Source organism: Equus przewalskii, chromosome 9, assembly GCF_037783145.1.
Source record: "Equus przewalskii isolate Varuska chromosome 9, EquPr2, whole genome shotgun sequence".
NCBI classification, from domain to species: Eukaryota; Metazoa; Chordata; class Mammalia; order Perissodactyla; family Equidae; genus Equus; species Equus przewalskii.
In genome coordinates, this window is record NC_091839.1 from 40,315,386 (window position 1) to 40,335,726 (window position 20,341).

At 38.3% G+C, this 20,341-nt stretch overlaps 1 protein-coding gene across 1 annotated transcript; it reads left to right on the forward strand.

Moving 5' to 3' along the window:
• Positions 1-1,679: 1,679 nt before the first annotated feature.
• SPACA1 (sperm acrosome associated 1) lies at positions 1,680-17,725 on the forward strand. Its single transcript, XM_070633585.1, has 7 exons — positions 1,680-2,113; positions 7,264-7,320; positions 10,668-10,769; positions 11,498-11,604; positions 12,235-12,370; positions 16,779-16,899; positions 17,481-17,725. The coding sequence occupies exons 1-7, from the start codon at positions 1,888-1,890 to the stop codon at positions 17,635-17,637; spliced, it is 906 nt and encodes a 301-aa protein (XP_070489686.1). The 5' UTR covers positions 1,680-1,887; the 3' UTR covers positions 17,638-17,725.
• Positions 17,726-20,341: the final 2,616 nt, after the last annotated feature.

Consider the following 20,341-nt stretch of genomic DNA (forward strand, 5'->3'; position numbering starts at 1 on the left):
ACAATACCAATTGGAACTTTAATACTGACCATTTTTAGCAGTTGTCTTTTCCTATTTTCAAAGCTAGAAGCCTTTGTGAGAGAAAAACTGAAATAAAAATTTCTACTTTTGTTTCAAGTAATCCACTTTTTGCTACAAATAATTTAGTCTTATGAGGCTGGATATACACACGATCTCAAAACCAGAGTGTATGCCTCAAGTTCACTTTGTAGTAGGTTACTCTTCATCCCATGTGTCATAGAAATTTAGACATTAAACCTCAAAGTACGGGATAATACCACGTAGAAACACAGTCAAAAGAGCTTTGTTTCAAATTCCAGGTATAAATCCATCAAACCATCTATTCATCAATATTCTCTTACTATCACATTGTAGCTATCTGATCAAATAACAAGATCAAAAATTTCAACCCTAATTTGTGTTCAGTGCTTGAACTCTTGACTCTCAATCACCTCACTAAATGGGTCTTCACTGTTAACGTTAAATTATACGAATCACCAAGCACTGAATGAGCATTCAGGAGACCTGGTTGTGAGATCTTGTTTGCAAACAATCTGCTGGATGATTTCGGGTGAGTCCTTTAATCTCTTCAGTTCTTGACCTCTTCAGTTAAAACTGAGGGGCTCGTAGTATTAGATGATTTCTAAGCTTCTTTTTGACTCAAAAGGCCTCTGATTCTATTCTTAAAGAAGAAATCTTGAATTAATTTGAGCAGACTTCTTGAAATTAACACCAGCAATGGAAGAAACTTACCGAATTTCATTTCTTCCTGTGACATACTTGAACATATTGATACTGAATACCTTCAAGAAGGCAGTGGGGAGCTATCCTCACCTCTAAGATTTTCTGCTGATTCAAGTGGGAATGCTAAGGTATTCTTGCTTCCAGTCTGACTCAACCTTAGTAAAAGACACGACTCCTTTTTGGAAAGGGAACTGATTCTTGGGTTAAATCCACGTGTGGATTAGTGGAGCACTGTCAGAGCGTGACGACTTAGGACTCTATCCTTGGCCCGTTGCCCTTTTTAACATTTTTGTTGGTGACCTGAAGGAGACATTTTCCAAAGCAAACTTGGGAAAAATATCTAATACGTTAAGACAAAAAAATCAAGAGTCAAAAGAATCTCAATGAGGCTTTTAAAATGGGCCCAAAGCAAGAAGATAGAAATTAACAGGGTCAAAGACTAAATCCCATATTTGATTCCAAAAGCATCAGCTATCCAAATACAGCATGGAGAACGACTAGCTTGACAACAGTTGCCTGCTCCTCTCTCCCTTCCTTTCTTCCCACCTCCTAACCCAGCTCCACCAAGCCCCACGTGGAGCTGACGGCGCTGCACAAAATCTTAAAAGGTGAATACGTGCTTGAGCTCCATCAATAACTCTTCAGATCAAAGAAAGGAAGGGCGCCCGTATATCCTCTACAAATCAAGCCTCACCTGCAGATATGGCTCTGGTTTGGGCATCAAACTTAATAAGGCTATGATGAATCCTTCTGGATACATGCATATTCTAGATATTCTCCATGAGGAGTTTGAAACCAAGGCCATGACGGCGCTGGAGGGTCTAGGGAGTCCGCCTGCAGAGGAGGACGCGCTGGGCGGGCGAACGTCTTCAGAACACCGCCGGGGCGCCACGACGGCGGGGGTGGCGGCGGGGGCGGGGGGCTCGCGCTCCTGCAGACGCGGCGGGCAGGGGTCGGCGGCGGCGGCGCGCGTTCCAGGGCGCGGGAGCCGGGGCGGCGGCCGCGCGCCCGTGACGAGCCGTGACGCCTCAAAGGTTGCCAGGGGGCGGCGCGGGGTTCGGAGGCGGGCGGCTCGTTCTTCCAGGCGCCTCGGGGCGGGCGAGCGCTGCGACTGCTCGGTGGGCGGCCGTCGGGCCGAGAACGATGAGGCCCGGCGGCGCGGGCTCCTCGGCGGGGCTGCTGCTGGCGGTCGGCTGGCTGCTGCTGGCTGGCCTGCAGGGCGTGTGCCGGGCCAACTTCACGGCCGTCCAGGATCCCGGCCTGGGCCGCGAAGGCGAGGGCGAGGGCGAGGGCGAGGGCGACGAGGAGGGCGACAGCGACGGCGACGAGGAGAGCGAGGATGACGCCGAGGCCGAGGCGGACGCGGACGGTGAGGGAGGCGCCTGCGGGGTCCCGGAGGCACTTGTTGAGGGCCGCGCCCCGCTCCCTGCCCGGACAGCGACAAGTGTCCCCGTTACCGTCTGTAGAGCTCCCTCGCCAACAGCCCCGACTTGATACATTTTTCACGCACCTCATGGCCTTGAAGAAAGATGTGCTTGTTCTCCAAGGCCACAGCCAGATCAACAAATAAGCTCAAACTATTCTATAGAAATTGCCACAGCGATGCTGCTAGGTATCGCTCTGGACAAGGAAAATAGGCCTTTTCTCTTTTTAAGGGGTAGGAGTTGTGGAGTAGCCCCACCAAGGGGAATTATTTTGACTCCTGCTTGCAGTTATGTTTTCCTCCCCCTTGTAGTTTGTTTGTTTCTTTAAGTTTCAAACTGCTTGAGGTCTTCCTCTTTTCCACATTTGCCCTTGGGTTGTAACTCAGTGGACTTCAGAATTCCTCTCACTGTGACACATCTAGACAGACCAATATGCTGACAGAACTGTCCAGAAGCCCCAGGTCAGGTTCAGGCAGCCCCATCCTTGAGCACGTCTGCAGTGTGGTCGTGAAAACACCAATCTAGGGATCCAGCTACTGGCTTTGTTAGATGACAGGTGTTAACCAAGGGAGAAGAAGCCTGTGCTTGGCACATGAGTTTGCCTTATTCTGCTGGCTCATTAAGCGATAAAACTTGACAAGCTGTTGTACATGTTGTATTTATTGATTAATAACTCGTACGCTGGTAGGTAAAGGTCAGTTGCTGGTTTGCAGCCATCTAAAGGAGAATGGTTCCCTTCCCCCATAAATGACCCAGCTGAGATTGTTTTAATACCCTTCGCAGGCTCATGTCTCCTATACATATAGAGTAGTTGCTGTATTAGCCTTGCTTTTCTTTCCTCTGGACACATAGTGACCCTCAGCGACAGAAGGAAATTGACTGTCTGAGGTTGATGGTGGCTTGGAGGTTTGGACTGCCTTGATAACATTACATTGCAGAGAGCTCCTTGACTTTGAAAATGTGACACAGAAAGAGGACTAGGGAAGAAAAGAACATGTTCTAAAACATAATAGCTATCGCTTCACTCTAGTTTTAAAAGTAATTGAATTAACAATTTTAGCATTGAACTGGTCAAGGGAGAGTTCTAGCTATAAAATGCTAAATAGGGTTTAGGCTAAACCCAGGCAATGGAGTTATGATGCCTTAGATTCAAATCCAAATGTAGACAAGTCAGTTCTTCTCTCAGGGTCTCAGTTTCCTCACCTGTGAAGTTCAGGGAGTCTGTGTACTTCCTGGAGTTTTATATATACAGTTTCATGCATAGTTGCTTTTTCCTCGGGAGAGTGAAAATCCAGATCTTTAAACAATCTGAGGTGTCTTGACATCTGAAAATTTCCAGAATGTTTATTAAAATTTGGTAAAACTACCCTTAACCCTCAGTGGACCAGTAAAAACAGTCTTCATTTACTATCCAATGGACTCTTACTGTTTTTACTTTTAAGGCATTTTGCAAATAATTTACAAAAGTAAGGATAAAGGGATAGTGAAAACAACTTATTTGAAACTTTAATAAGAATTTAAATGTGAAAACCCCCCCGTTTTTATTCTCTGTTTCCTAGTTTTGGAGATGTATATACCCTAAATGAGCAAAGTACTTTGAATGCAGCTAAATGCCCACCAGCTGTTATGCATGAATCTGGCACGCATCCATCTTGTAAATACTGATTCCAGATTTCAAGTACATCTCATAGATTCTAGCTTATCATTGCTCTGGTTCTTTTTGCACTTGAATTGTCAAAACACAATACTTTTGGAAACTGTGAAGGCACCCATTTTGTTGAAGAAAGGATTGCCATCTTCGTTGCTCCATAATTGCAAAATGTTTCTGTTATAGATTTATAAACAGCAATTAGAATGATTGGTCCAATGAATTTTATTCATTTCCACATCTTCTGTTTTCTTTCAAGCACCTTTGTATACACACCTGCCATCATGATTTGTCCATTTACAAACCTTATCAAGTAAATTTTGGTGTGTAAACAGCTTAAAAAAGGAAAGAATACGGTCCATATTCTTTTAGTAAAATAGTATGGTCCAACTTATTTTCACAAAATATTTCAAGATCAAGTCCTTCCTCTTGAGAGACTACTTAGATGAGAATATCATATACCTTGTCATCCTTAGGAATATAATGTTCATTCATTGATTCTCGAGTTAGAGAAAAATTCATCCAAGATATCATCTTTCACTCATTTTGCTTATGCAATCAATTTCACCATCATCATTAGCATCTGAAGCTCTCTGTGTTCATTTTCTGATTTCATCCAATAATTGTGTGATGTTTTTCTCTGTCAATTTTCTTCTCTTTGCCATTAGGGACCAAAAAATGAAAAATTCTAAAATCTCCACTGAGTTCAATGAAAGCTGAAAATAGACCACGAGAAAGGTGCCTCTAGATTTCCCTTAAGTCTTTCTGAAAGATGATGCAATACTTTGGGCAATAAGCAATAAGAAAACAAAGGATGATGTAATAGCTATGATTTATGACACAGTAACGTCATCTTTCTAGGCAATTCTAACCATTCTTCCATTTCATTATTTTAGACTTTTTAAAAAACATATTTCGGAGTAATGGGTGAGTAATAATGAAATACATCATTGTGGATGATGAAATAAAAGTTCCAAAGTTTAGGGAAAGTCACTAAGATATTATATTTATACTCACACCTTTTTTACTCTATACCTTTTATATACCCTTATGCCTTTTATAAATCTAAGGGTATGCCTATAACTATCTACCTATACCTATACCCTTAGATTTATAAAAGAGACCAACCTAATAATTGCAAGATAGAAGGAGTTTTATTCTATAAAATGAATTTTATCCTATATAAATGTAACCATATTTTCTCTTTTTCTTTGGAAGACCTCTTAGGAAAAATAAAAATCATGAAGTGTCAACCTTACAAATCAACTCTCCAAAAAGAAACTCAAAAATTAAAATTGAACTCTGATGGTATATACCAACAGTTAAAGTGTGCTGTCCAGAATTCAAGAGAACATTCCAGGATCTGGCCAGAACAAAAAACAGGATCATTATCTGCATCACTGTCGATGCCAGGCTTTTATCAGCACAGTCGGAGACCCAGTAGATTTTTGGGGAGGCCTCATCACACTCTTGACTGCTACTGAACTCTCCACTCATTTTCACCTGTTCTATCAAGTTAAAATGGCCTGTACAGTGTTTTGGGGACAGTAGACTTTTCAGCTCTCCATGCAGGACTTTTTATTTCTCTAAGGTTTCATTTTGTTAGATTTTCCCATTATTCCACCCGGTCATTTTTAGGTCCAGAATTATCTGCCAAAATATTGCTATCCTTCCTAGTTTTGCAGAATCCGTGGATTCAGTCAGCATGATATCAATATTTTAAAAGTCATTAATAAAAATGTTGAACAGGACAGAGTCCTGTGACATAGCGCTCCTGCCACGTTGACACCAACCGATTAATTAGCACCAGTGGATCTTACTGCTTGACAAGTTGCACAAAATCTTTACTGACATTCAGACCATATTTTTCCTTTTTTACTTATGGGCGTATAATGGGAAATTTTGACAAACACCACTCTGAAGTCCAGATACACATAATTTCCCTGACCCACCATTGTGGGATTTCCATCAAAAAGGAAAGTCACCGAATGACCTAATGGGTACTCAATACTCAAAGCCCAAAGGGGCTTCAGAGACCATCTGATTAAATGTCGTTCTTTTTTCTGAAGTTAGGAGAACTTAAGCAACATTCCTGAAGTAGCATGGGTAGTGAGTAGTAGAGCTGATTGATTGTTTTTTGAATGGTTTTGAAAAGAGGTTATATTTAAAAGTAGTCTAGTACTCATTCTCCTACTCATGTGCCAGCAGATAATATCCAAGCATTTCAAGCAAAATGTCAGTTCAAACTTGATCAGCATGATAATCCAAATAATTTATTTAACAAAGTCATTATTGATTTACTTAACATATATACATCATGTCATTATGTATTCAAGGCACTGTATTTGGTGCTTGTAAGTATAGAATAGAAGTATTTATGAAAATATTGTCTTACAGTAATCAAAATAGGAAAAAAATCTTAGAGTTATATAAAATTAAGTATAAAATGAGTAAGAATGAAGTTATGATAGCTTAAGCATGTTTAAAGCACTAAGCAAGTTTCAGAATGTTTTCACACATATTATCTCATTTAATTCTTACAATAATCAAATGAACTAAGTTTTCCTTTCCAGATTTTGTAGAAGGGTTAACTAGGCTTGACAGAGTTTAAGTAATTTGCTCAAACTCAGAACAACTAATTAGTGGGAAAAGAAGCAATTTGGACTCCAACTCTGATGCATTTTCCCATGTTATAGTGTTGCTTTAGGAGACAATGCCTTTTTAAAATTATCTTCTAACACCTCATTTAATAATTTTTTCTATTGAGATTTTAGTCCTAATCTGAGAATTGGTTGTATGCTACAGAAGAATTGGTTATATGCTACAGCTAGTGGAATTCATGCCAAACTTCAGAATGATTAGAAAAAGAGAAACATCTTGTTATGTGATTTAAAACCAATAATATTTAGCAGCTCAAGTACTTGTAGATTTCTGGATCATCCTGCTAAATAAAGTAAATTAGGAGTAATTTACTATCTTAACCTGAGACTGAGTAGAAACTATCTATAACATAAAATGAACGCTTGGTATAAAGACTTCTTTTTGATGGTGATGATGCACTCAAATGTTTTAGATAGTAGGGAATAGAAGAAATTGGGCCATACAATTGGTAGACTTTTTTGTGTTTTTCTGATCTTCTATAGAACTTTAACTCACCATGTATTAAACTGATGAAAAAAATTATTATGAAGTTACTACAAAGTTTAAATATAAACCTTCTTTGCAAGTTATTTCCTAATTTCATTCATTACTTTAAAGGTTTAGGCTTCTTTCGATTTAAATAATAACAGCTGTTAGGAAGGGCATTGCTTTTCTGATTTAATAAAACTTAAAAAATGTCTGCTTTCCGTATGATAAGTGCTTATGTCCTCCATCCCTGACTAAGAGTTTTTCACTTAGAAAAGTTTGCATATGATTAAATAATGTATCTTTGCACTTTCTGTTTAGTTTCAAATAAGACAATAGTCAAAGAAGTAGAATTTGGCATGTGCACCGTTACATGTGGTAAGTAGCATATAGCAGATAAATAACTATTGTAAGTCTGGGGGAGGGAAGATAAAAACAGTGTGGCAATTTTCATTTGTAATTTGTGTACTCTCATTCATTTCTCATTGATTTCTATTTCTAATAACTACAATTTATACACAAAACTCAAACTGCCTGCTTTAAAAGGTAGGATATTTTCAGTTCATAACCTCTAAGTCTTATTTTAAGCCAGCTCCCTGTATTTTTTTTGGCACATAAACTGCCTTCACCAAAGCAAAACTTTATCTCACAGATGTTCAGAAGATGAAAGATCTTCCGATGCCTCTCACAGATGTCTTCCCACATACTGTGTTGGCAAATCCATGAAGAAATTTGCTTCTTTATAATAGTCTATTCTGAATTCTGCATTTCTCCAATGTATATGTTATGTCTTGGAGAAAAGAAGTATTGGCTTTGTGGGAAGATAATATTCAAAGACTGTGACTTATTTAGAACATTCCATGAATAGAAATTGGACATAAAATGCCTTACGTGGGGGTGGGATCAGGGCCACACATGCTATAATAGACCACTCTTTCTCAAACTTGTGTTCATCCCAGGTGCCTGAAGGCTTCTTAAAACACAGATTTCTGGGCCTACCCCAGAGTTTCTAACTCACTAGGCCTTGGGAGGGGCCTAAGAATTCGTATTTCTAAACAAGTTCACAAATGAAGCTGATGCTGCCGGCTAGGAGACCATCTATGAGAACCATTCTGAGAACCACTATAGACTAGCATGCTGAGGAGACAATAGATAATTCACAATGAAATTAAGTTTATCCTAAATTGAATCTGCCTTGGAAAACAACAGTGATGGGAGGGAAAGACAAAAACCAGAGTCAGAAGACAGAAAATCCATGCAGATCTAGATGAGAACAATTTTTTTTTTTTTGATCAAAAATTGCACCTGAATCGTTTTTATTTAAGACAGTGTTTTTTCATTGTGGTAAAATATACCTAACATAAATTTTACTATTTTAACCATGTTTAAATTTAAATTGTACAAATGTACAATTCAGTGACTTTTAGTGTGCTCACATCAACCATCACCACTGTCCATCGCCAGAAGTTTCCCATTATCCCAGGCTGAAACCTCCGTACTCATTAAACACTAACGCCCCACCCCCATGACTCCAGCTCCTGGCAACCGTTATTCTACTTTCTGTCCCTTGAGATACTTTTAAACCAGTTTTTTACCTTAACCGAGTGAGTCAGAGTCAGAAAATGAGAGGAATCCATGTAAAAACCTGTGTTTATTCATTTGCGATTTATATCTCTCTTCTGCTTACTTGAGAAATTTTCACGGGTAGAGGTTATTTTTATGACAATGCTAGTAATTGATATTGTCTAGTTCTATTATTTAAAGATGTGTTTCAGAAATCATACATTTGTTCATTCAACAAATGATTTTTTGAGAATTTTTTTTTTTTTGGAATTTTTGCCTACTATGTACCAGGCATTGTTATAGGTGCTGGGAACACAGCAGTAAACAAGGCAGAGGAAACTCTCTGCCTTCAAGGAGTATACATTTTAGTAGAGGCAAAGAGAGAAATAATATGTAAAACATGTAATGTCAGATGGTGATAAGTTCCAAGGAGAAAAAGAAATCAGAAAAGGCAATATTTCACATCTAAAATATTTTCTAAATAGTTTAAAATCTTTTCCATTTATAACTATTTAGAGAAAAAAAATGCTTTGGTGAAAATTCTATTGAACTCCCAAACAATATTTTTGCAGTCAAAAAGTTTTCTTTTCCTGGAACACATTGTGTTACTTGGACTTACAGAAAATCTCACACCTACACACATCATTGCAGTGAACTATATTTGGCTAAATAAATAAATACATAAAACACCTGCTTGGAAAATATTTGTGCATTTCAGAATAAGGCTGTGCTTCTAAAGAGGGACCTTTTGTAAATACAAGTGGAGACATCCTGCAGCCATTCTTAGGCATCTCTTTTAAGCAAAAGAGACATTTCATCTTCTAACCTTCCATCTCCTTATTTCATGTGGAGTCCTCTCCCTTACTTCTCAAAGTTTGGTCCACAGACCAGCTGCATCAGCATCGCCTGGGAGCTTGTTAGAAATTCAAGTCTCAGGACCCAGTCCAGATCTACCGAGTCAGAATTTGCATGTTAGTAAAATCTCCAGGCGATTTGCATGGACTCTGAAGTTTGAGAAGCCATGTTACAAGCCATCTCTAGACTTCAGCTTTCCCTTGCCCTTGAGAATGGGTTTTCTGATTAACATCTTGGAGGGGTTGAAAGAGGGAATCTAGTAGACAAGGAAATCAAGATGGCCTATTCCTGAGCCCACGACCACACAGTCTTATCACAGGTCATTTATCACATGTTCAGCCTGTCACTGATCCAGCATTTTATCATCTCCCTCAATGCTGCTGATGAAAGGCAAACTCAGTCGAGATCTGAGATCGGTTAGTAAAGACTTGATTTCTTGTTGTAAAAAAGTGTGGCATATGGACAAAGAGAACAGATTAGTGGTTACCAGAGGGGAAGGGGGTTGGGGGGCAGGCATAAGAGGTAAAGGGGCACATATGTATGGTGACTGACAATAATGTACAATCTAAATTTCACAATGTTATAAACTATTATGACCTCAATATTTTTTAAAAAAATGTGGCAATTCTAAAGAGTATCTAGTTGGAAATGGAAATTTGGTCATTAATAGTTTGTCCTGCTATATTTAATACAGAGACTTTACCAATCTAAATGTTAAAAAGCATCATTATGTTAAAACGTGATTTTCGAATTTCCTCCAGAAGCTCCAAATCCCCCCTCCTAAAAGTTCATGGTCAAAAAAATTTGGGAGATCCTGTGTACTACTGTATTTCGTCACACCTTAGACTTTACTGGCTGTAAGACGCACATTTTATGCACTTATAAAAAGGAAAACTATTGTCAATTTGTGACATACTGTCAATTCTAAGGTGTTCTGATTTCAAAGATGTTAAAATGTAGAATTTTTACATCTTGGATCAATGAAAATTTACACGCAATAGCATCATAACTTACCAGCATATTAAAAGTTGCCCCCAAATTCTATAGTCAGCGGTCCCTTTAATTTTATTTAATGTATTATTTTCAAATGTGTACAGTCATGGAATCCTTTTTCTTATGGTAACAACCAGAGGAACTAGTGTTTCATGTAACTCACTTTGGGAGATGCTTTTTTATGAACTAATTCAAAGTGAGGGGTCTAAAAATGTCTGAAATTAGGCGAAAAGTCTCAAAAAAGACCTAAGTGGAAAAGTAAAGAAACTCTGGAATTAGTTTTTCTTAACATTTGTCAATTTCTTTTACCAAAGGTATTGGTATGAGAGAAGTTATATTAACAAACGGGTGCCCTGGAGGAGAGTCCAAGTGCATCGTGCGAGTGGAAGAGTGCCGGGGGGCAGTGGACTGTGGCTGTGAGTAGGCGCTGTGTGGGAGGGAGGCTGAGCCGGGAGGCATCTACTCTGGGAAATAGCCTTAAGCTCAGGATGCCATGAGAGGAACGAGATGATCAGTTGATATACTGAAAGGAAATTTTAATAAAACTTAAAATGCCACTTCTCTAGACGCTGAGTAACTTTCTGCTTTTGCTTCACGTTTCAGTGATGTTTAAAATTTAGCATATATTTTCTGTAATACACTGGAACCTTATTGTACTAGGGTCCGTGGTCGAGGCTGTCCTGCAGTGAAATAATTTTGACTCTTTGGTCATGACATTTTATCAGTCGATTGGTAAACCCTAAATTGGGAACTTTGAGAGCTGTTCTATAGCAAATCACACTCCTCTGAGATTTCATTATCTCTGATGGGGGTCCCTAACCAGTAAATTGGAAGCCATTAATAGATCGCAAAGTTTAATCTAATAGATCACTGAGTTGGTCGCCCTCTTCCCCACAGTATATTCTGCAGAAGGGCAGACAGCTATGGTGGCTCCTACCTGCTTCTTTTGGTGACTTTATCTTTGTAACCATCACTCCTCTCTGCTCGCTACACTCACACTCACACTCTCATTAATACGTTTGATAACTTCCAGCATATAGTTGATTTTAAAATTAGAAGTAGCTTTTAAAAGTAGTATTGTGCATAAAGCAAGTTACAGTGTCCAGTGGTATGTATATATATATTTAATTTTTCTTTTTTTTAGGGGGTAAGCCAATTTCAGAAAGCCTTGAAAGTGTTAGTCTGGGATGTGTTCATATATCTCCTGCAAATCGTTTCAAATATGTTTGGAAACTTTTAAGGCCAAACCAAGTGAGTAACGAATGTATGTAATTTGGTGCTTTCTAGTGAATGATAAAATTTGTTTCCCAGTGCTTGATAACTATCAGAAAACTTTCTCTTTAAAAGCCCTTTGCAAAAATGAAGTTAAAATCATACACCTTTATTATTATTGGGATTTAAAATTTTTCGTTATTTAATGAGGCTGACTTTATATACGTCTTAGGGTCAACTATTATCAGAACTTAAAAACATCCATTTTGTATAAAGTATTCTATTTTGGAAGCAGTTTTTATTTGTATACATATATAGGAATTGTATAATGATAACTGTAGCTAACGTTAATGGAGGGCATATTAAATGCCAGAAAGACACTGAGTGCTTGAGTTTCTTTTAACCCACATGACAATGCTATGAGGTAATCCCATTTTACAGATAAGTAACTGAGATGCAGAGAGTAACTTGTCCTGGGTCACACATACAGGAGGTGGTAGGGTTGGCACTCCGTGTCTGGATGGTATGACTCTAAAATTCGTGCGCATAATTAATTACTGATCTGGTATAAGAGACAGTGACTCCTCTTTTGTTACAGGAAATAAATTGTTCCCTGATCTTAAGTTTACATGAAGAATGTTGATAAGTTTTTTTTTTCTTTTCAAATAGCAAGCCATTGTACTTCCAAATGATTCAGCAATCCTGGAAGTACACAGGGAAACTCGCCCCTTGGCCTTCCAGTGTGACACCTTGGATAATAATGAAATAGTAGCATCTATTAAATTCACAATCTATACAACAACTGGTAAGTGTCCAGCAATGTTTTGGTTTGCTTCTCTCTCAAACTTTAAAGAGCCTCAGACTCACTTGGAGGCCTTGTTGAACCAGAGATTGCTAGCCCCACCCCCAGAGCTTCTGATTCGGATAGATCTTGAGTGCGGATGGCACAAGAATTTGCATTTCTAACAAGTTCCCAGGTGCTGCTGGTCCAGAGACCACATTTTGAGAAGCGCTGGTTTGGATCATTTGCCCTTATCTATAAGGTAGTGCTTAATTTCTTTTTCGTAAAGTCAAGTCAGATGTGGCTCACTGTGGGAAACTGGTATATTCCTGAGGCATGGGCACAGAACAGTACTCTAACTTGAATTATATTCTTCCTTTTACTTCTATCACAAAAGTGAAATGCATATATGGAGTTCTCATGGATGCTTACAAAAATTTTGGTACAGAAAATAAATAAAATGAAGAAACATTATGTCAAAACATGTGTCTTTAAAAATTATTCCTTTGAAGAAAATATTTTTTGATGAAACAATAATGCAGTCTGATATGTGTCACAAAACGCAAATTTTGTCCTGAACATAATTTACATGTTAGAAACCGTGCTTGCTTCTCTTGCAAAATGGATCCATATGCATGTTCTTTCCATTTAAACGATGATGTCTTCTATATCCAAATAATTATTTCCTTTGGTTCCGTTGCTCTTAACCATTTTTGTTGTTGTTGTCATCTTTGTTGTTGGAGGTGTGGCAGGTCTGGTCACAAGTTCCTTAGAGAATTCAATCAGTGATCAGCAGACTTTTCCCAGAAAAATGCCCACATATACAAGCATGCCAAAAGGTACCTGTAATTTTAAGGGAGTTCATGGATTTCCTGAAGTTATTTTTCAATCCTAAGTAAAGAACTCATGCTGTAGTCTAGAGATACCATCCAACATAAAACCCTTTATTGAAATGGAAACAAGCTAAGTGTTTTAGGGGTGATTTTTAAAATAAGCTATAATTTTCTTTGGTGTGTTTGTGTAGTGTCTTTAAAGACATCTCTCTGGTGAATGCTAATAATCTTACTCCTATGTTGAGATGTCAGGTGTTACTAAAAGGATAATTCAATGAAGTGCTATAAAAGGCAAAAAAGAACCAAACATCACCAAACTAAAAAATATCTCAATGAGTCCTAGTTCAGGATATTAAAGATTTGGGGGCCATTCTCCGTTCTTGTCCGCACAGCCTGGTCCTTGTTAGGACTACTCAGTGGTTAGCGCTTCCCGTGATTAGAAGGTGATATGCATTTGATAATGCGTAAGCTAAAGGCTAGAACACAGACCCCAAAATGTCAGCCCTTAAATGAGACAAAGTGACTTCTCTCTCTCGTAGCCGTCCAGGCCTGGTGGGGTAGCTCTGCCACCTCGGAACACGTGCTGGTTAAATCACAAAATGTTTTCAGAACACTGGTATCTATTAGTTTCTTTTTAAAATGACAATTGGGTACACCAATACGACAGACCCTTTTGACTCTTTAGACATTAAACAAATGTTTTGGCTCTAAATGTCCACACAATATGGTGCGGGCTTGAAATGAATGCATTGTTGAAATATTTTTAGGGTAAATATGGTTTAGTTAATGAAAATTCCCCACCCATTCCCTTATACATCAGATTTTTCACCTCCACAATAGTTGTCTTTATAATAATTAGGCATTGTTTTTTAGGCATTGTTTAGGCATGTAAGTTAGGCATTGTTAATTAGGCACTAATTAGGCGTTGTTTTGGAATGAATTGGGTCTCCCTAAAAAGATACTTTCGAGTCTTAACTCCCAGAACCTCAGCATGTGACTGTATTTGGAAATAGGGTCCTTGCAGATGTAATGAGTTTGGTTAAGATGAGGGCCTGTAATCCAATGAGTGGTGTCCTTATAAGAAGAGGGAAATTTGGACAGAGAGAGAGAGAGAGAGAGAGAGAGAGAGAGAAGAACACCCTGTGAAGACACAAAGACACAGGGCCAAGACACCCATGTGAAAATGGAGACAGAGGTTAGAGTTACGCTGCCACAAGCCGAGGAACATCTGGGCCACCAGAAGCTGCAGGAGGAAAGGAAGGATTCTCCCCCTAGCCTTGGAGAGAGCACGGCTTTTCCAACACCTTGTGTCCAGAACTTTAGCCCCCAGAACTGTGAGATAATAAATTTGCATTGTTTTCAAGTCACCCAATTTGTGGTGCTGTGTTATGGTAGCCAGAGGAAACTCATACAAACTTAAGCTTAGTTTTTCTAAAAAGTGAGAGCATTGAAAATCAGCCTGTTTTTCATTAGAAAATTTCAACGAGAAATACAGCCTATTTTTTTTTTAGTTAGATATAAAAGTATTCTAAGTGACCCTTGCAAGAAAACTACTGTTGAAATCTTCATACCCCTCATTCTTCACCCTCTTGGCTGGTATCACAGAGTAGTAGATAAATGGAAAGGAATTTTGCATGTCTTCTTCTCAGGTTTTAATCCTAAAAAGTGTCTTTTATTTGAGCTTAAAAAATCCCACTTCTTCTATAAATCTAATTTTGAAAATAAAAAGATTTTTAAAATCCAACAATACTGGAATATAAATATGATGTGATTTTTCTGTTATATTTGGAATATTTAGTGAGGTCACTAAATTGGGTTTATAGCTCTAGAATTACTGAGGAAAATGGAAAATTATACTCCATGGTGTTTAAAGAGTAGGAAGAAAATCCAGACAAATAAGCAGTTGAGATTGCCCACGCAGAAGATGACTTCTGATAGAGTGATACTTACCAAAATTAAAATATTAAAATACATAAAACATAGCCTGCACAAATCATTAAACCTCCTCGAATGTTGGTTTACTCCTCTATGTAATTCAATAGTCGCATCAGATAATCTCTCTGGTCCTTCCGTACATGAATCTTTTATGATTCTATGATTTAGGGACCAGGAAGAGCCACAAGAAAACTATATAATTCACAAAGTAAGTAATACTTGATGTAAATTGGCTTTTCACCAATTTATAATGTAGCAATGTTGTAACACATATGGTAGACTGGCTTTGTCTCTTTATTAGCCTTATTTGCAAGAAGAGCAGAAAGTTATGGGAGAGAATGCCTGATTTAAAAATGGTGTGTGGATAATTTGTATGAAAAAGAATGAGCTTAAACTCCTACCTTACAAAATATAAGAAAATTAAAGGCGTATTGCAGTTCTAAATGTAAAAGCTAAAACCGTAAAGCTTTAAAAAGGAAACGTAGAAGAATATCTGCATGATTCAGTAGTAGGCAAGAGTCTCTTAGACACGACTCAAAAAACAATCACCATAAAAGAAAAAATTGATAAATTAGGCTTCATCAGAATTCAAAACTTCAGTTCATTAAAAGAAATCATTAGAAAAATGAATAGGCATGCCAAAGGCTTGGAGAAAAAACTCACAGAACACGTACAACCAGTACACTCACTTTGGGAAAAGATCTTGCAGTTTCTTGGGAAACTAAGCATACTTCTACCCTATGACCCGGCAGTTCCGCTCTTAGTATTTGTCCAAGAGAAATGAAAATGTGTGTTCACAAAATGACTTGTACAAGAATGTTCATATCAATTTATTTATAATAACCCCAAACTGGAATAGGCTAGGTGTCCATCAGTAGGAGAATGAATAAACAAATTGAGGAATACTACTCAGTAATAAAAAAGAAAAAAACTATTGTTACATGCAAAAGTATGGATGAATCTCTAAAACGTTCTGCTGAGTGAAAAAACCTTACACAGAAGAATACACACTGTATGTTTCCATTCCTATGAAGTTCTAGAACAGGCAGAACTAATCAATGGTAGAAAAGAGAATCAGGGCAGTGGTTGCCTCTGGAGGATGGGGCAGGGATGAACCGGGAGGGGCTCGGGGGAACTTTCTGGGGGCAGGAAGATTCTGTCTTGAAAGGAGTTTGGATTACATATGTGTGTTTGCATTTGCTAAAACTAAACAAATTTACATTTAAGATCTTTGTGCAATTCATTCTCTGTACATTTTACTCGGAAGGAAAAGTATAAACAAATACTGAACTCTAGTTAATGATATGCCTGTTGAAGAATATTGCAGGAAGTGTGCAGACATCAGCAAATTATGTTGAAATGCATCAAAATATAAGATAGACCAATGGATTAAGAGAAGGATGGATAGATGGTTAGTAAAATGTTGATGGTGGTACCTAGGTGGTGGGGATACAGGATGTTCATTGTCAGATTCTTTCAACTTTTCTGCATGTTTGAAAAGGACATTTCAAACCTGCAGAGCAAGTTCATTAATAACTTTTTTCCCACTAGTTCTTTCTGTATTTTTCTAGAGTTGTTTTTCAGACATAAAGTTTCCGTTTAGATATTCATTTCCTTTGTTTTCTCCAGTAGTTATAATCATCAGGTATGTGTTTTTTCTCTAGAAATGCAGATGAAAAGATCGCTCCGACCAGACACCGATGCAGTCCTAGTTTTTGTGCTGACCATAGGAGTTATTATGTGTATATTCGTGATCTTTGTCCTGATCTTCATAATTATAAACTGGTAGGTGAAGGACTGAAACTGAGTCATCACCCTTGATTGACATCCTCCTGGTCTGCCCCTTCCTTGTCCCATGAATCCAAAGCCCTGTCCCCGCTGCGTCTCACATGTGTCTTGACACTGTCCACCTCCCTTCATTGCTCCTGTGACCACCCTGGTTCAACCTCCTAATCTCATGACTTGCTCCCCCAGCCCGTGAGAGAGCTTTGAAATGCAATTTTTACAATTTTACGTAGTTACATATGTAGTAACATGGTAGTAACATATGTAGTTACATGGTAATTACATCTCTAAAAAAAGAAGTTTGTTGAATATTTGTGTTGTCCAGGTGTAGTTCCCACAACTCTACAACTTGGTCATTGTGACCTACGAATTCCTTTATACGAGAATATTTCTAATACCTACATGAGTGTTACACCCTGGCACACTGAGGGCCCATCTACTGTCACAATGCAGCTGATGCACCACAAACCAAAAATAAATCATGACTAAGGAGGCACTTCTATAGATAGAAAATTAAATATAAATCTATTTGGTTTTAGTTTTAATTTCATAACAAAATTTGGTTTTGTTTTCTCTTCCAGGGCAGCAGTCAAGTCTTTCTGGGGGCCAAAAGCCTCAACAACTGAGGTACAGTCTGAGCTGAGTTCAGTGAGATACAAAGATTCAACTTCTCTTGACCAATCACCAGCAGAAATACCTGCACATGAAGAAGATGTTTTAAGTGAATGGAACGAATGATGTATGGATGACATATAACAAACCAAAGGAGATTAGAGTGTATCAGATTTGTTATTATAAAAATAAAATATATAGTGAAATGCTTTAATAATATTGCCAGTAATTTACACAGTCTGAAGGTAATGCAATATCAGAGGGGTCTGCTTTCATCAGCGCACCTTTGTGGTGGAGTTATCAAAAATTATTTTTAACTTGTTCTCAATGTTTATCATTTCATTATCACTTCAGGTAACATTTATCTAGAGGAACACACACACAAAATCTTCTAAACACATTTTTGATCACTTTGATCACTTCTAGGGTGATTTGCCTGTTTTGTCCCAAAGAAGAAAGATGTAATATAGAAGATGCCTTGCATGTCAGACTTCCTCCCCCTGGGAACACTGGATTGTGCTTGCTAAAGCAAATCCTACTGTAGAATCTTACAGGCATGTGATAACAATGATAACAACCAATACTTAGTCAGTGACTACTGTGTGCCAAGAATTGCTCAAGCGTTTTGCATCTAGTAGGTAATTTAATTATGATTGCATATAGGAAATATGTAAGGAAGAACTGGAGAGGAACTTGGAGGTGGCTGAGTAAATGACATGAATTTAACATGCCCTGTATTTCTCACAGAAACAGTGAATTAAGGACTTTTGAATGACCACTGATGAGTACCTTCATTCTGCTCGGTACACAGGTGATAGCATCTCAAAACCGCAGTACTTATTTCTGAACATCATCCCTGCCTTTTTGTGCAATGTCACTATGTGACATGGTTATGGCCAATTATCAAACGAGATACCAAGGCATTAGATAATTTGATTTGGGAGACTTCATCAGGAATTAATTTTCAGAGGTTATGATAGTAGTACAAAATATACTTTTTTGTTTAGACGGATTCTCTTCCAACTTTATTGCTATTGTTATGGGATTTACCTCACGATAGCATTAACTCTGCACATCTGTGAAGACGATGTTGTAAATGGCATTTACAGTATACCTCTCTCTGGTAGACTAGAAATAGGCCATGTTGTGGAATTATCCATGCTTTCTGTTATATGGCATTTGTGTTTGAGAGAAGCAATGAAGAATTGGCTGGAAAATGATTTTGTTATCTGTTTTGGGAATTCCACTGGAGACTTTAAGTGAAAAGAAATTGTTTTCATAAAATCTTCCAAAAGAATTGCTTTTGTGTCACTCTTCCTCCCCCCAGATAAATGTGAAAAAAAATCAACCTTCCATTTCTTATTCCTAATTAAGTATGTATGGTCATGTCATTTTAGCATAGGTGCTTAACATTCTTGAATAGTAATTATTATCAATCCTTACTTTTAAAGCCATGAATAGCAGTGGTTTCCAACTGTACTTCAGTCACCATGGGCATTCAGTCAGGTGAACAGGTTTAGTTGTCAGTGCTGTTGACTGAATATTTCTGGCTGTCTTCTTTCTAGGCACGTGATAGGATAGTACCTCCTTAGCCCCTTGTGGTTGGGTGGGGCCATGTGACTAGTTCTGGCCAATGAGTTATGAGCCAAAATTCCAAGTGTCACTTTCAGTCTAGAACATTTCACTGCGAAAATATCTGGAGCTCACCTCTCTGCTAGAGCAGCCGGAAATGCTTAGATGGTGACTACTCTGACACCTTAGATCCCAGAATGAGGAGCACATGGCACAGGATCTCCAGTCAACAGAAGATATGTGACATGAGAGAGAAATAAACCATGTTATTTTAAGCCACTAAGAGTTAGAGCTTGTTTGACACAGCAGCCTTACTAAGACTATCTTGATTGACACATAAACGTTTTCTGAAAAACAAGTTTTCATGGTCAAATGAGTTGAAGACTTCTTAAGTGTAGGACTTCCCATCAGGGTGCTATGCACACTGTGACTCTCTAAGAAGGGGCTTTGATGCAATATTTCCCAAATTTGTTGGTGGTCTGTGGAACAAAAATGAAAGCATGCATGAATGTTAATACTATGCCGACTCAGAAATACACTTTGGGGCAGGACTGTCTGATAGTGAGCTAATCTTTCATAATGTGTAACATACAGCAAATCAGCAGTGCACATTGACAATAGTAACATTTTCCCTCTTAGTCTCTGGGTGTTACTTAGACCTTCCACTGGTCCAGACCCACTTTGATGACCTTTCTTGAAATCATCCTACTCCCAAGACCAGGGGCTCCTCTCTTAAGTACTATGACTGCACTGCATTAGGTTAATAAGCAACAAATCTTATGTTGAAGTAGATTATAATATGCTCCAGGTCTCCATGAAATCGCACCAGGTCTCACAAAGACGCTCTGTCATTTGCCTCTTGGTCGTCGTCTGTGTGTTGCGGGATCTCTCCCTGCCATGGTCTATGAAGTCTGCATTGCACACCACTAAAGATTAATGGGGCCAGTCACTTTCCTCTCTGGAAAGACCAGGTCAGAGGCATCTTCTAACTCCCACCTACTCCTAAATTCCAGGCATCCGTTATTTTCCTGGTCACCAAAATATCCACATGGAAATTTTTGAAGTTTGCATCTAAATCTTTTATGTATCAAAAAGAGGCCTTCTTTTTGGACCCCAAGGCATTGGTCATCGCATTTGCAGCAGCAGGATTTTTGAAGTGTTCAGATAACACCCTGTTCACCAAGAGAATCCTTCTTTCTTTCTTTCATTCAACTAACATTCATTGAGCTATTCCTATGGGCCAGGTGCTATACTAGGC